Here is a 15,620-nt window from a genome sequence, read left to right on the forward strand (position 1 = left end):
GATCTGCCTTACATAATCTAAGTATCTTAGTATCTGAATAAATAGAGATAAGATTCTAGTTATTTTGATATAAAAAGGTACAAAATGTCCTCAAATTTATTCATTTATGAATGTACCTGATATTTTACCATTAGTAATTGTTATAAATCAATGTCAACAGCTTGGCTGAGCTCAGTCATCATCTACGATCCTACAGCAACCAGGTAGGAAACTTACTCTACTGGACTGAAGTTAGATCAATCAAGATTGTAGTTATATCCATCCGGATAGTTCTGGAATTGCCTGGTTGATGTCCCATACCATACCTACCTTCGTTCTCCCAAGGCTTACCAATACAGAAAGAATAAGCTGACTGGAAAGGAAAAAGAAAAGGAAGTACCTAAAAGAATTTATTCCTCATGATGTGAAGCAATTCTAAATTGAAGAATTTAAAACTATATACCTTAAAATCTAATAATTTTATTCAAAGTTTAAGATTTCTTTCAGTGCAGTAAAAATACTGTGCACTTGGAGATTTCCAAACTCAACTGATATTAATGTATATAAAATATTTTTTAAGTAAAAAACTAGAAAAAAAATTTGCAGGGATTTGGAGTTAAAGCATTAAGTATTCATTAGGTTTTTTTGGTTTGTTTTCTTTTTACAATATACTTTATTCATGGTTTTGTTATATCAGAGGTAACTTGAAAGACTATTAAAAAGCAGTGGCAGGCACTTTTTCAAAGAACCCTCTCTACTGAGGGAACATGCTGAGACACCCTTTTGTACACAGCCTGGGACCTCTTATTGTACATGAGGGGAAAAAAAGCATGAAAGTTATCAAAGAAAACTGCAGTTATGTCAAAAGGACACAAGAGAAATCCATCATTACTCTGACACCAAAACCAAAGACATCATAAGAAAAGGAAATCACAGAACAATATTCCTTAAGAACACAGATGTAAGTCATTAACAAAATGAGCAAATGAGTAATATATAAACTGAGAATACATCATAACCAAATGGAATTTGTCCCACGAATGTAAGGTGTAACATTCACAAGAAAAAAACCAATACTATTCATCACATAACAGAATAAAACAGAAAACCACATTATCTCAATAAATATAGAAAAACAGGACAAAATTCAACACCTATTCATATAAAAAGACTCAGCAAGCAAGTATTAGAACTTAGTCCAATGAAGGACGTCTATGAAAAACTACAACTAACATCATACTTAATGATGGAAGACTAAATATTTTCTCCCTGAGACTAGGAACAAAGCAAGAATATTAACTCTCAACATTTCTTTTCAACAATTTTATTGAAAGTTTTAGCCAATGCAGTAAGTCAAGAAAAAAAAAGAGATCAGAGATTTCAAAAGAAGAAAAACTGTCTTTATTCATAGTAAACATGATTAGAACTTTACAATGGAGGCATCAGGCTGATCACCACTTTCTTAGTTTTAACATTATTAAAAGTGGGATAACTGGGCATATGTCTCTTCTGATGTGACATCATACAAAGCAACACAGCACTGCCTATGTAGTATTCTCATCAAAAATATTAAACCTGAACTTAATTAAGCCTCTAGATCAGCAGTGTCCAAATAACTTTCTGTGATGATAGAAATGTTCTATATGTGGCTACTGAGAACTAGAAATGTGACTTGTGCAATGGAGGGGCTAAATTTTTAATTTTATTTAAATCCAGTTACTCTGAATTTAAATAGCCACAGGGGCTTCCCTGGCGGTCCAGTGGTTAAGACCCCGTACTTCCACTGCAGGGGGCATGAGTTCGATCTCTGGTCCAGGAACTAAGATCCTACATGCCGAGTGGTGTGGCCAAGTAAATAAATAAATTTAAATAGTCACTAGTGGTTACAAACATAGCTAGTATTAGAGGACATGGACATGGCTCTAGAGCTACCTTCCATTTACAGAAATGCAAGGGATAAAAGAAGTTAAATGACACCAGAAGAACAAGTTAAGATACATGACAAATTGAGAAAATCCATAATGTGGGACATTCTATAGAACAACTGACCTAGTTTCTCCAACCAAGTCAATGTCATAAAAGGAGGAAGAGGATTAAAAGAGAGACCTGGAAAACTTAACAATCAAATGTCTACTCCTTGTTTGAATCCTAGTCAAACCAACCAACTACAAAAAGATATTTCTGAGACATATCTGTAGAAGGTATCAGATGATACCAATAAAATACTGTTCCTTTTATCAGGTGTGATAATGGAATTATAGCTACGTAAGAAAATATTAACACTTTTTAGAGTTGCATACTGAAGTAGGAGTGAAATGACGGTATTTAAGATTTGCTTTAAAAATCTTCAGCAAGAGTGCAGCACAGGTGACTGGCCAAATAAAGCATTATACCTCAACAGTACCATGGAGTACTATGAACTTAAAAGAAAAAAGAGAGTGGAACTATATGTGCTAACAAGGAAAGATACCCAGGATAACTGTTTTTCAAAAAAAGCACGTTGAAGAACAGTATACAAAGCATGATTCCATTTGTGGAAAAGAAAACAGGCAGGCAGATCTACATACATGCGTAACAGGGAGAACCTGTCATTTTAAGTTTTATATTCGTGTGCATTATTTAAATTTTTTAATAGCATTTAAAAAAATTTAATAAAGTTATTGGTCATTAAAAAAACAAACAGTAGGTTCTATCCAATGTAAGAATAACCCCTTTTCTAACCAACCCCTCTTTGAATATTTTCAATGACAAGGACCACATTACCTTATGAGGAAATGCAGCTCCTCCAGTTGTTAGAAAATAATATATTGACTAGAAACTTGTCTTTTCTATATCATTTATATATATGTGTATATGTATATATTTTTTTCTATATCCAGACATTAGTCCTATTTTGAACTCTATTTCTAAAGCTGTGCTGTCCAAGAATGGTATCCCAAAGTCACATGTGGCTAACTAGGCACTCAAAACGTGGAGAGTACAAACTGAGATGTGCTGTTAAGTATAAAATATCCACCAATTTTTAAAGGCATTTATGAAAGAAAGAATGTCAACTATCTCTTCTAATCTGTTTTTTTTAAGGTTATTTTATGACATATAGTTTTTTGTTTTTTTAATTTATTTTTGGCTGCGTTGGGTCTTTGTTGCTGTGTGCGGGCTTCCTCTAGTCGCGGCAACTGGGGGCTACTCTTCATTGCGGTGCACAGGGTTCCCATCGTGGTGGCTTCTTTTGTTGCGGAGCACAGGCTCTAGGCACGTGGGCTTCAGTAGTTGTGGCACGTGGGCTCAGTAGTTGTGGCTCACGGGCTCTAGAGCGTAGGCTTGGTAGCTGTGGCGCATGGGCTTAGGTGCTCCCCGGCATGTGGGATCTTCCTGGACCAAGGCTCGAACCCATGTCCCCTGCGTTTTTGGCAGGCAGATTCTTAACCACTGTGTCACCAAGGAAGTCCTCTAATCTGTTTTTGGCTTTGGAAAATATAGTTGATTTCTATAAAAGTATTTTATTCATGTTAATTTGTACTGGTTTATGTTATTTTTTAAATAAATTAAGCACTGCTTTAAAATTTCCCTAAAATGATATAAATAGACGTGACCCACATAAATAAAAGCATGTTCGGATACCCTATAATTTTTAAGAGTGTAAATGAGTTTTGAAACCAAAAGTTTAAGAATTCATCAAGTTATGCAAGGCACTAAGGAAAAAAACAGTCTCCAATAATCTGAGGTGAGCTACCTGGTTACATTCCAAGTATACAAGGGATGGGAAAAGTAAACAGTAAACAGCCATACATTCCTTTGTCCTTCCATAAGGCAAAGAAACTATTAATTTGGGCTATATACAAATAGCAATGGCTCTCCAAAACTTTGGTAACATTAAATCATAGTTCCTTTCTTGTATATAGACCTTTTTCTAAAAGCTAGTCTTCTTTAGAGACAACTGAATTTCATACTAGAAGTCAACCAAGGTGGATAATCTTTCTAAAAAAGAAGTGGTCCTGAAAGTATCACAGAGTGATTCCTTTAATTATTTTTCCTATTAATTGAAGTTCCTAGTATTTTGGTGTTAATATCTAAAATTTATTGTATTGCTTTCTACTTATACAGCTTGCTAAGTGCTAATTTTCTTATGAACATTCCACCAGACTAAAGCCTAATATCCATAAATGTGCAGTTTATAATCTCACTAACAACTGAAAAATGCCAATTAGAACAATTTTATGCTTTTCACTTACTATAATGGGAAAAAAATAATTTTAAGGACAGTTCTCAGATCAGTGAAAGTGTAAGAAAAACCAGCACACTTATATGCAAGAAGTGGGAGTGAAACTGGTAGAAGCTTTCTGAAGTCACAAAGTATTTAAATAGCCCCCTTGCCCACAACTCTATCACATCACCCACCTGATTTTATTTACTTCTTAGCACTCACCACTCTTAAATTTTAAAAGGATTAAGAATTTTTTTTGAAAACTAATTATCTGCCCCACTCCCCTTAGCATGCAGGCTTCACAACAGCAGGAGCCTTGTTCACTAATGTATCCTGAGCCTTGGACATCGTCTATCACAGAGTGTCCAAAAAAAGAAAATCTAATAAATAACTAATAGTCACAAAAGTATTATTTTTTAAAAAGTAAACACAAACAAAAAAACCTTTGGAAACAACCTATTTGTCCATCAAACCCAGAATGATTAAATACACTATGGTACTTCCATTCAGTGGAATGCCAAGAAGTTTTTTTAAAACAATAAAGCAGATCCACAAGTAACTAGAATGGAGAGACCTAAGGCACATGAAGTGAAAAAATAAACTGCTAAATACATCTGTATTATGTTTATGTGTTGGGAGGAAAAACACATATACACACAATATTACAGAGAAAAGCATGGAAGGATAATACCTAATTGGCAAATAGTTACTTCTAGGGAGAGTAGGAATTGGAAAGAGAGTGGTCAAGCAGTACTTTAGCTTTATTTGTATAATTTAAATTCCTTAAAATCACATATATATCATGCAAACTGCTTATATTTATGCAATTTTTTTTCAAATCAATTTCTAAGAGAAGGGTCCAGTCCTATCTTTCACACAGAGTAAATGTACTACAATCATTTATCAAAAAACAAAACAGGGCTTCCCTGGTGGCGCAGTGATTGAGAGTCCGCCTGCCGATGCAGGGGACGCGGGTTCATGCCCCGGTCCGGGAGGATCCCACGTGCCGCGGAGCGGCTGGGCCCGTGAGCCATGGCTGCTGAGCCTGCGCATCCGGAGCCTGTGCTCCGCAACGGGAGAGGCCACAACAGTGAGAGGCCCGCAAAAACAGAGGAAAATGAGGTAACAGAGAAAGCAGTAACAGCAGAGGAGCTTCAATCACTTCTATGGCTGAAAGGACAGTAAGATGAAGTAGTCTCATCAGATCACAGAAGCTTGGGATGGTGCTACAGCCACAGCAGGAACTGCCCAATGGTAACTGGGACCACAGAAGAAGGGCTGTTAATGGGACACAGAGCTGCGGCTGGAGTTGGCTCAAAAAGGGGTGGGGAAATACCCTGGCTTCTTCCCTCCTCTTAGTGCCTCCAACTAGCCAACTCCAAAAGGTGAGCCTAAGCAAATCATCACACTGACATCTTAAAATCATACAATATCATTTGTCAGTTATATCGCAATAAAACTGTGGGCGGGGGGAAACCAAAAAACACATGTTAAAAGCAAGGGAGCCTAGGAATTGTAACTCCCTGCAGAACAGAACAGAGCAGGGAAAACGTAGGGATAGATATGAGAACAGACTGGCTGACTAGTACAGTCAGTTATCAATGTATGCGCTACCTCCTATATTCTATACCAGGAGAGGATACACATAATTAGGGTGGCTCCAAGTCTGTTTCAAGCCTTACTTATAAACTAAAGAAGAGAACCAGATTTGGGGGGAGAGGCAGGGGTAGAGGAGGAATCAGGAATATGCAGTAGTGAAAAAAAAAGTGAATGAAAAAAATTAAAAAGTAAATGATCAGAAACACTGTATTTACTAGAAGGGTAAATTTACCAAAGCTGGTCAAATATATAGATTATATGAAATTTCATCATATCAAACCTCTACATACCTAGGAGGAATTTCTGGAATTAGGGAAAAAAGTATGTTTTTAAAAATAAAAGTTCAGCTTAGAGCAAGAATTAAAACTTACGTTTACCAACATGCATTTTGAGTGTCTTCCTCTACAACTATTTTAGACAAATAGACTTAAAACCCAAATCTTTCAAGAAGAATAAAGCAATGCCTAAGTTAGAAACTAAAAAAGAAGAGCTGCTTGATAAAAATGCCAATACAGTGAAAGAAAAGTCTAATTTCATTTAAGCATTCTGTTGGTCTTAGACCAGGGATTGGTAAACTTTTTTGGTAAAGGACCAGACGTTAAACATTTTAGACTCTGGGGGGCCATAGAGTTTGTCTTGTAACCACTCAGCTCTGTAAAAGCAGCCACAGTTAAGATGTGTATCAATAGATGTGGCTCTGTCCCAATAGATTCTTATTTATGGACACTAAAATTTGAATTTCACATAACTTTTGCAAAATATTTTCCTTTCATTTTTTTCAAATATTTACAACTGCAAAAATCATTTCAGCTCACACACCATATAAAATAGGTGAGCCAAATGTGGTCAACAGATCGTAGTTTGCCAACAACCCTTGGTCTTAGACAAATAATGCATTGAAGCCCTGCATTTCAAGACTAAGTTTGGGACTTCCCTGGTGTGCAGTGGTTACGAATCCGCCTGCCAATGCAGGGGACACGGGTTCCAGCCCTGGTCCGGGAAGATCCCACATGCCGCGGAGAACTAATCCCGTGTGCAACAACTACTGAGCCTGCCCTCTAGAGCCCACGAGCCACAACTACTGAGCCGCACGCCCAGAGCCCGTGCTCCGCAAGAAGAGAAGCCACTGCAATGAGAAGCCCACGCACTGCAGTGAAGAGTAGCCCCTGCTCGCTGCCAACTAGAGAAAAACCCACACACGGCAACGAAGACCCAACGCGGCCAAAAAAAGGGGGACTAAGTTTGGATTTTTTCCCCTCAAGGTGAGTGTGGTTTTTACTATTTTAAACTGTTAAACAGGAGCTAATCTATCCATATTTTTATTCCAACAGAGGCAAGTTTTTAACAAAGTTGCCAGGCTTTAAAAAATTGTAGTCTTTAATCCAAAGAATCTATATAAAAGAAAACTTAATCTATGCAAAAACACATCAGAACACTTGAGAGTCTGTCATTGTACTCAATCAAACAGAGCTAATGTAAGAAAAACCTCAGCCCTAACCTGCAAGCACTCCATCCCTTTGGCTCACAGCCATGACAAGAAGGGGTGGCCAACTGTGCATTTGTAAGTCATGGTTAGGGATGTCAATGCCATTATTTATTTAATTGACTGCAAAAACATATGATCTATCTTTAATCTGTAGAATAAAATAATAAACTCTAGGCAACATAATCTTTATGCCTGTGATAAACAAATCTCATCAAAATCCCCAATGTATAAAATAAGTATCATTGCCTAAAACATTCCAAGTACATCCATTCTTCTACCGACCTTTCAACCAACACAGTCTATTAGAATGCCTGTATTTTTACAGTACAGCTTTGGTCCCTTGTAGAATCTTATTTTCTGAATCTTAGTTCAGCATTGCACCTACAGCTTGACCAAAGGGATGTTATAAGAAACTGCTGCACAAAACCCAATATTGTATTTACTATAAAAAAGACTGCGAAAAAGTTTATCTCAGTATATCATACATCATCTTTTCTATGAGAACGCTTGGGAGAAATTTCTCAAGCACAGTGCCATTTATGAACACTTTTCTCAAGAGACTTGTGTTCCTCTTACCTTATAGATGCCATATATTCCATAATTCAGTATAAAATTCTTTTATTTGGCTATGAATCCAAGCTCTCACAGTCCAGCTCTGGTAACTGTATAAGAACCTATGACATACATCTGTGTGTCCTTCTACAATCAGCTCCGCATTACTGAATTTTTATTTTCCTCTATTTTTTTCTTTTGGAAAAAATCCTAACAGTGTGTTTACGTAAGGTATCTCAAACAAAGTGGGGCCTAAGTATGCAACTGCATAAGAAACTACCACACATACGTGTATATACCGACATCAACCAAATGGAAAAGAAAAAAAATCTACCTCAAACAGCTGCAATTTGTTCTTTGTGTAGCTTCAACAAAATCCCAGGATGCTACTTTATCGGCTGTCTCTTCTTCACATAGACCACCTGATGAAGCCGAATACTTCCTCCTACGATTTGAAATTGTAAAACTCTTTAGAATTCATAAAATTTTTTGTAACCCTGAATTAAGCATTAAAGTTGAATTTTTAAAAATCCATTTTTTCAATTAAAATCATATGAATAACGGTTTATACTTTAAATATCTCTTATCTACAAGTAACTACCAACATGCGATTTTTAAACCTGAAGATGAAAATACATACTTGTTCTGTGCTCTGTTCAAATTACATTCTTGCCAAACTCTATCCACCACATGATTTGCTAATTTTCTGGGTATTTTCCCACCATGATGGCTAGTACTATCAGAGCTGAAGCCATCAGATACTGAAGAAAATGTGATCCATTTCTGGGCAGACTGAGGATCAACTGAAAACAAAAAAGAACAGGCTGTAGGAGAATAAAGGTAGGTTTAAAATAACATTATTGTGTTTTTGTTTTTTTTAATTTCTGATATAACTTGCCCTGGTAAGATAGATAGCTGGATAGACAGCTTACCAGTAGCTATCTGGTAAGCCTACTTATATATTGAGGCAAAAAAGCATGTCACTTTACTTAAAATACAGAAAGCAAAAAAAAAAAAAAAATTTGAAGAGGGAATGGGAACTGGATGATAGTGTTATATCAATGTTAATTTTCTGACTTGGAAGATTAAATGGTAGTCATATAGGAAAGTGTACTTAATTTGGGGAAACAGACTGAGTACTTAGGGGTGATGGGGTGACGGGGCATCATCCCATGATGGGGCATCATGTCTGCGGCTGTTTCTCAAATGGTTCAGAAAAAGACCAGTGATAAGGAATGTATGCATAGACAGAGTGTGATGGAGCAAATGTTAACAGTTTGGGAATCTGAATGAGAAGAGTTCCTTGCACTATACTTACAAACACTTCAGTAAGTTTGAAATTATTCCAAAATAATTATTTTTTAAGTGTTTACTATATTCAAGATAACAGATTTATCACTAGAGCTAATGAAACAAACTAGTACAATACCTGTTTGAACTTCCTCAGGAGATGTAGGTGGTGTAAGAGTAACTGAAGACATAGCAGGATCTCTTGTGGAAGCAGGCACTTGGTGGACACCCAAGCAAGAAGCTGAACAGTGAGAGGATCCCACAGAGCTAGGAGGAGGAATGTCTGACTGAGGGACTAGAACAAAGCATGCTGGGTAGATCATTCGGACACCAGCTAAAAGGAAAAAAAAAGAAAGGATAAGAAAATCAATTACTATGGTGAGTGCAGTGGGATTAGTTTCACTCGAAAGTGCAATAATGGAAAAGTAGATATAATATGATTATGCTTGTTAAAATAAAAATACATTTAATGTACTTTTATAAATGTACTCTTTCTGGCATAAGGTTTTTCTCGAACAAGCCACAAGAGCCTGGTAGTAGTGGTTACCTTTAGTGACAGAGACTTAGAAGAAAGCAGCTTTCTCTTTTTGCTTTCGGATTTTCTAACCATGAATATGTATTTCTTTAAAAAAAAAAAGATCTTTATTTGCAAATTTGACCAAGTTTATTTTAAAACTTTAACAAAGGTAACTGGCACTAGAAATACAGACCATTTTCTGTTTTCTTCTTTATATGCCTCTATTTAAAAAGCCAAATATATGTTTGTGTTTTGTTTTTGTTTTTGACACAACTACTCTTGTAATATATTTATTGAAATTGAATACTGATATTTCTTTTATTAAAAAATAAGGTAATCTCATATATAACATTTACCATATGAATCCATTAAATACAGTGTTGCAAATTCTAATCTGCTCAACCAATTATCTGTTCACCCATACATTCCCCACACCTCCCATGTCTCTCTAAGGTGGAGTATACATCTTCACCTCATTGTTAAGCTGGGCTGTGCAACTTGCTCTGGAATGTAAGCGCATGTGATAGATGCCACATCCCAATAGGAACTTCAGAAGTACTTGCAGGATCAATGCAGCCTCTCCTACTTTATGTCCTCTGCCTTGTTTCTGGCATGTCTCAAATATAGTTTACCTTGTTAACCTAGGTCCCTAAGTAAGAAGATAAATATAATAAAGCCAACCTAAACAGTGCTGACCTGGACAAAGCAAATCAAAGCCACAAGTCCTTTTGGTATACATTTTCTGCCTTTTATCAGAGGCAACAGCTTTACCAAATGTTAAAATACTGCATCACACACGCTGTCAACTTTCCAACCTCCAAATATTATTCATTCACAATTATTTTCTTCCCACCTTTAGCATTTTTCCCTCTAGGTGAAATATATTTCTCCACCCCAATAACTTTGGCTTGGCCATATGACTAGTTTTACCTAATGGAGTGTGAACAGATGCAACATACATCATATCCCTAGCAGAAGCTTTAAATACACTTATATGGTTAGGCTCAGTCCCTATTATTCCTCTGTTCTTGTAAGAGTAGTATGTCCCAGATACTGGGGTACTCCATGAACCTAGGTTGCAGGAGGAGAAGACACAAGGAGCCAAACCACAACCAAACTGCAGCCCTTATGTACTGTAAGCAGGAAATAAGGAAGAAATAAATGTTTGCTGTTAAAAGCCACTAAGATATCAGAGTTATTATTCAGCAAAATCTAACTAATACATATAGTCACATATTTCCCCCCTTAGGATTAAATACTCGGAATCCCTACCAACAAGAACTTCTACTGCAGCTAAAGAATCATCTTCCCAATCCATATCTTCCTGTTTTTCTTCAGACATCTCCTTCAAACAAGATGAGACAGGATAGAACTGCTTCCATTCACCAATCAATTTTTTTGTAGCTGAATCGGACATCTTGAATGCCTGTCCTGTGAGAGTGCCATTTAGTCCAAATGGGCTTAAGATAACTAGAAACCCAAAACAGATATCAAGTAAGTAACTAAAGATGATTAGACCAAATAAGATGACATTGAACAGTATGGCAGGTAATTATGCAATTCAAAAAAAGGAAATCCGGGCCTCCCTGGTGGCGCAGTGGTTGGGAGTCCGCCTGCCGATGCAGGGGATACGGGTTCGTGCCCCGGTCTGGGAGGATCCCATATGCCGCGGAGCGGCTGGGCCCGTGAGCCATGGCCGCTGGGCCTGCGCATCCGGAGCCTGTGCTCCGCAACGGGAGAGGCCACAACAGTGAGAGGCCCGCATACCGCAAAAAGAAAAAAAAAAAAAAAAAAAAAAAAAAAAAGGAAATCCATAATGATCAATTCCAGAGAAAATCAATTTATTGTACTTCATTATTTTGAAGATAAAGTACAACATTGAGTTTATTATAAAAACTTAAAATTTTGTCTACCCAAAAATCTCAGATGGATAGAATTCCTACATAAACTGGGAATACTTGTATATCCTTCAACTTCTCTTGACTTTCCCCTAAGGAAAAGCAATTTGAGGAAGAATAATATGTGTGTGTGTGTGTAAATAAATATAAGTACTTATTATATGCTGCCATGTAAATTTTTAAAGAGCAAATACTAGGCTTAGAATTAAAACAAGAACATACTGCCAGTTCTTAAAAACAAATCATGAATCATAAAATATTTCCTCTAGAGTTCCGCCACTTTCACAATAAGAATTATATCAACAGTTCTGTGTACCTATGTTAAAAATGGCTTATATGTTGGGGCTTCCCTGGTGGCGCAGTGGTTGAGAGTCCACCTGCCGATGCAGGGGACACGGGTTCGTGCCCTCAGGGTCCGGGAAGATCCCACATGCCGCGGAGCGGCTGGGCCCGTGAGCCATGGCCGCTGAGCCTGCGCGTCCGGAGCCTGTGCTCCACAATGGGAGAGGCCACAACAGTGAGAGGCCCGCGTACCACAAAAAAAAAAAAAAAAAAAAAAAAAAGGCTTATGTGACCTGATACACAAGATAACTTTGAAAATATACACATGTACACCATCTAGAGGCTACTTAAAGAAACACTTTAAATTACGCTAACATTCATGTACAATAAATTTTTAAAATATTTGTATTAAAAAACTTATTTCATTGACTTAATACTCAAATGGGAAAGAAGTAAACTACATCAGAATCATCATTAGGCTAAAGATTGGGGGAAATCTCATTAATCGCTACCAATTTCAGTAAGAATTCTTTCTTGAAACAACAATAAAAGATCAAATAACTAAGCCAATAAAATAATCTACCTTGAAATGGGCTATTAGACTGTTGAGCAAGGGTGATATGTTCTTCACTAAGAAGGTATACAGGTTGATGTTGGTTAATTTCCACACTGGTACAAACATTGCTGTCTCCATGCAAGAAAAAGGTGAAAGAGCAGGACAAGTGTTCACTAATAAAGAAGAAAAAGTTATATTTTAGTAATGATTTATAGCCAAAAAAAAGTCAAGTTGCTTTTCTTTTTTACGAAGTTATACCACAAAAATGTACATTCTCTTTAACCCAGAAATTCCACCTCATCATCTAAAGGGAAAAAAACCCCCAAAAACCACAGATATGAGCAAAGATTTAGCTATAAGAAAAGTCCTTCACAGTACTGCTTATAACAGAAAAAGCTGCAAAGAAAGGAACCAGTTAAACAAGTTAGGTACACCCACACATACAATTATGATATAGCCACCAAAATAAATAAAGGTGGGGGAGTGGGTTTAATGGAAAAGGCAGGCTTATAGTCTCAATTTTTTTTTAAAGGAAAAAAGAAAAGTTATTACTTTGGTGAAAAAAAATCTAGGTGTACAATAGAATTAAAGATGACCTAATTTTTTTGTTTGTTTTCCCCTCTCTATAAAAAAATTAAATACAAATATATTTTCTCATTTTACTATTTCTGAAATTGGGCTGAATTCAATTAACCAAGCATTTAATGTGCTGCCCCCTACCCATCCCCAATGAATAGTTATTTTAAAGCAATGATGGGTCTTACAACTGAAGGCATCCTACAATCAAAGTTATATGCAAGGGCTTCCCTGGTGGCACAGTGGTTGAGAGTCCGCCTGCCAACGCAGGGGACACGAGTTCGTGCCCCAGTCCGGGAAGATCCCATATGCCACGGAGCGGCTGGGCCCGTGAGCCATGCCCACTGAGCCTGCGCGTCCGGAGCCTGTGCTCCGCAACAGGAGAGGTCACACCAGTGAGAGGCCCGCGTACCGCAAAAAAAAAAAAAAAAATTTAAATGTCAAGTGGCCCAGAAGGGAATGAAATTATACACTAAGAAGAATCTACTTTCCTTATTCCTTCTCCACACATTTATCTTAAAAATCATCTTAAAGAACCAGTTCTTTAAAATATAACCACTAATAAGCTCAAAATCTGTTGCATATATCTATAAGCCCCTTTCTGGACAAGGCAAGGGCATAATGAATTAAAATTAAGTTATAGTAAAAGTAATACTATAGTTAACAGAAGTGGGGAAACAGAAGGTAGGAAAGAGGTCAAGAGTAATGCAGAGCTGAGAATTTCTTCATCATATATATGTCAACAAATAATGTCTAAAGTTGATAGAAGAAGAAACTGAAATTTAAGCATATCATTCAAGTTAAAAAGATACTAACAAAACCTGAAAATAATATAACTAATAAAACAAATCTTTCATGGTAAAGAGTCAGTAGACACTGTCTAAAGTTGATCAATCAAGGCCTAGAGGTATAAGCATCTCTGGAATTATGGTAGTAACCACCAGAAGAAGTAAACAAAAAACTAAAAAACAAAAATAAAAAACAAACAAAACCTGGTTACTTCCAGGGAATGGGACTAGAGTAATTAAGCAAGGATCTTTGCTTTTTCTAAATTTATGATACCATTCTGTACGACCTCAATCATTTTACTCTTAAATTTTTTAAATTTATGAATTCTATACATTAATTAGTGGTTACTGTATTCTTCCCCATCCCAGTAGCTTTTGTTGCTTTAAAAAAAAAAACTTATTTTCAGAATAGTTTTGAATTTATAGAAAGTTACAAAGATAGTATAGAAAGTTCCCATATACCCTTCACCCAGTTTCCCCTAACATCTTACATAATCATGCTACATTTGTCAAACAAGTAATTACCATTGGCACATTACTACTATTAACTAACACCAGTCTTTTATTTCTTCACCAGATTTTTCCACTTATGCCCTTTTTATGTTCCAGAATCCAATCCAAGATACCACACTGCATTTAGCCAATTTTTTTGTTCCTGTCTTATTGAGATATAATTGATGATTATAGGAAATAAAATTATTTACATTATTTAATAAATAAATTAAGCTTGTTTCTTCTGATTAAAAAACTAAGTCTATTGGAATAACTACGGTTGAGTAATTACAGAGACTACAGACATCTGCTTTGATATAAGAGTACAGATGACCCTTGAACAACACAGGGGGGTTAGGGGTGCCAACCCTCCCCATGCAATGGAATATCCTCATATAACCTAGTCCATCCTCCATATGCAAGGTTCTGAATCCACAGATTTGACCAACCATGGATCATGCAGTACTATACAGTATTTACTACTGAAAAAAATCTGCATATAAGTGAACCCGTGCTGTTCAAGGGTTGACATATAAATCTAAAATAATCACCAAATCGAGATAAGAGACTTGTTAACTAATACACTTAGAAAACCATCCATCCAAAGACAGACCATTGCTAATGCTCATTTAAAATAAACTCAATTTTATTATTGCTTTCCAGCAGTGGCAAGGAACCTATACTAGAAAATAGACAAAAGAAAAAAAAAAAAGTAACCAAACACAAACCTAACTCTAAATACTTAAAACAAAACATACATGTCACTCTCCCCACCCACACACATTCAAAACAACTCTGCATTAAACTTAGTATTATATTCAGATCTATATGCACTATATACTAAACCACCAAGTGAAGGCAAGTGTTATTCCTTTATTCAAAAGTATAAAATGCTTTATTCAAAAAGTATTTTATAGCAAAGCACACGACACTATGCCAAGCACAATTATTTAATTACAGTTATGGTTAAGTGCTGTAACAAAAATCAGATACAGGATACTAAGATACGGTCTTAACAAGACCTAGATAATGAAAATAAACTTTTAATTCCTAAGGGAAAACGAATCACACTTGGGTAACGTCATAAAAGTTATTCTTATTTCTTATGGTGCCTTACACCAGCCTACCCCCCAATACCTATTACTTCGCCAATCTCATTTCTTACTAGTCTTCCTCTAATACTTCCTCTTCTCCCTCAACTGACCTCTCTGCTGTTCCTTAAACACATCAGGCCTTTTTACCTACTGTTACTCCATCTGGAACACTCTAAATAGCTAAATTCACCTTCATCAGGTTTTTGTTTAAAGACTTTCTAGGTGAGGTCTTCACTGATCACCCTACTTTAAATTGTCCCTCAATTCTTCTTCTGGGATTTGTTTTGGCTTAAAAAAATACTCACAA

The 15,620-nt window shown here is 36.4% G+C and overlaps 1 protein-coding gene across 1 annotated transcript in view; it reads right to left on the reverse strand.

Moving 5' to 3' along the window:
- MED13 (mediator complex subunit 13) overlaps window positions 1-15,620 on the reverse strand; it is a 99,948-nt gene that overhangs the window by 61,046 nt on the left and 23,282 nt on the right. Inside the window, exons 4-8 of the mRNA XM_060080439.1 lie at window positions 12,391-12,536; window positions 10,900-11,097; window positions 9,250-9,444; window positions 8,461-8,623; window positions 8,155-8,265 (exon numbers count right to left, since the gene is read on the reverse strand). Of these exons, the coding sequence (XP_059936422.1) occupies window positions 8,155-8,265; window positions 8,461-8,623; window positions 9,250-9,444; window positions 10,900-11,097; window positions 12,391-12,536 (813 nt within the window). The remainder of the gene's footprint in view (window positions 1-8,154; window positions 8,266-8,460; window positions 8,624-9,249; window positions 9,445-10,899; window positions 11,098-12,390; window positions 12,537-15,620) is intronic.

The sequence above is a fragment of the Mesoplodon densirostris genome, chromosome 18 (genome assembly GCF_025265405.1).
Source record: "Mesoplodon densirostris isolate mMesDen1 chromosome 18, mMesDen1 primary haplotype, whole genome shotgun sequence".
In the NCBI taxonomy this organism is placed as follows: domain Eukaryota; kingdom Metazoa; phylum Chordata; class Mammalia; order Artiodactyla; family Ziphiidae; genus Mesoplodon; species Mesoplodon densirostris.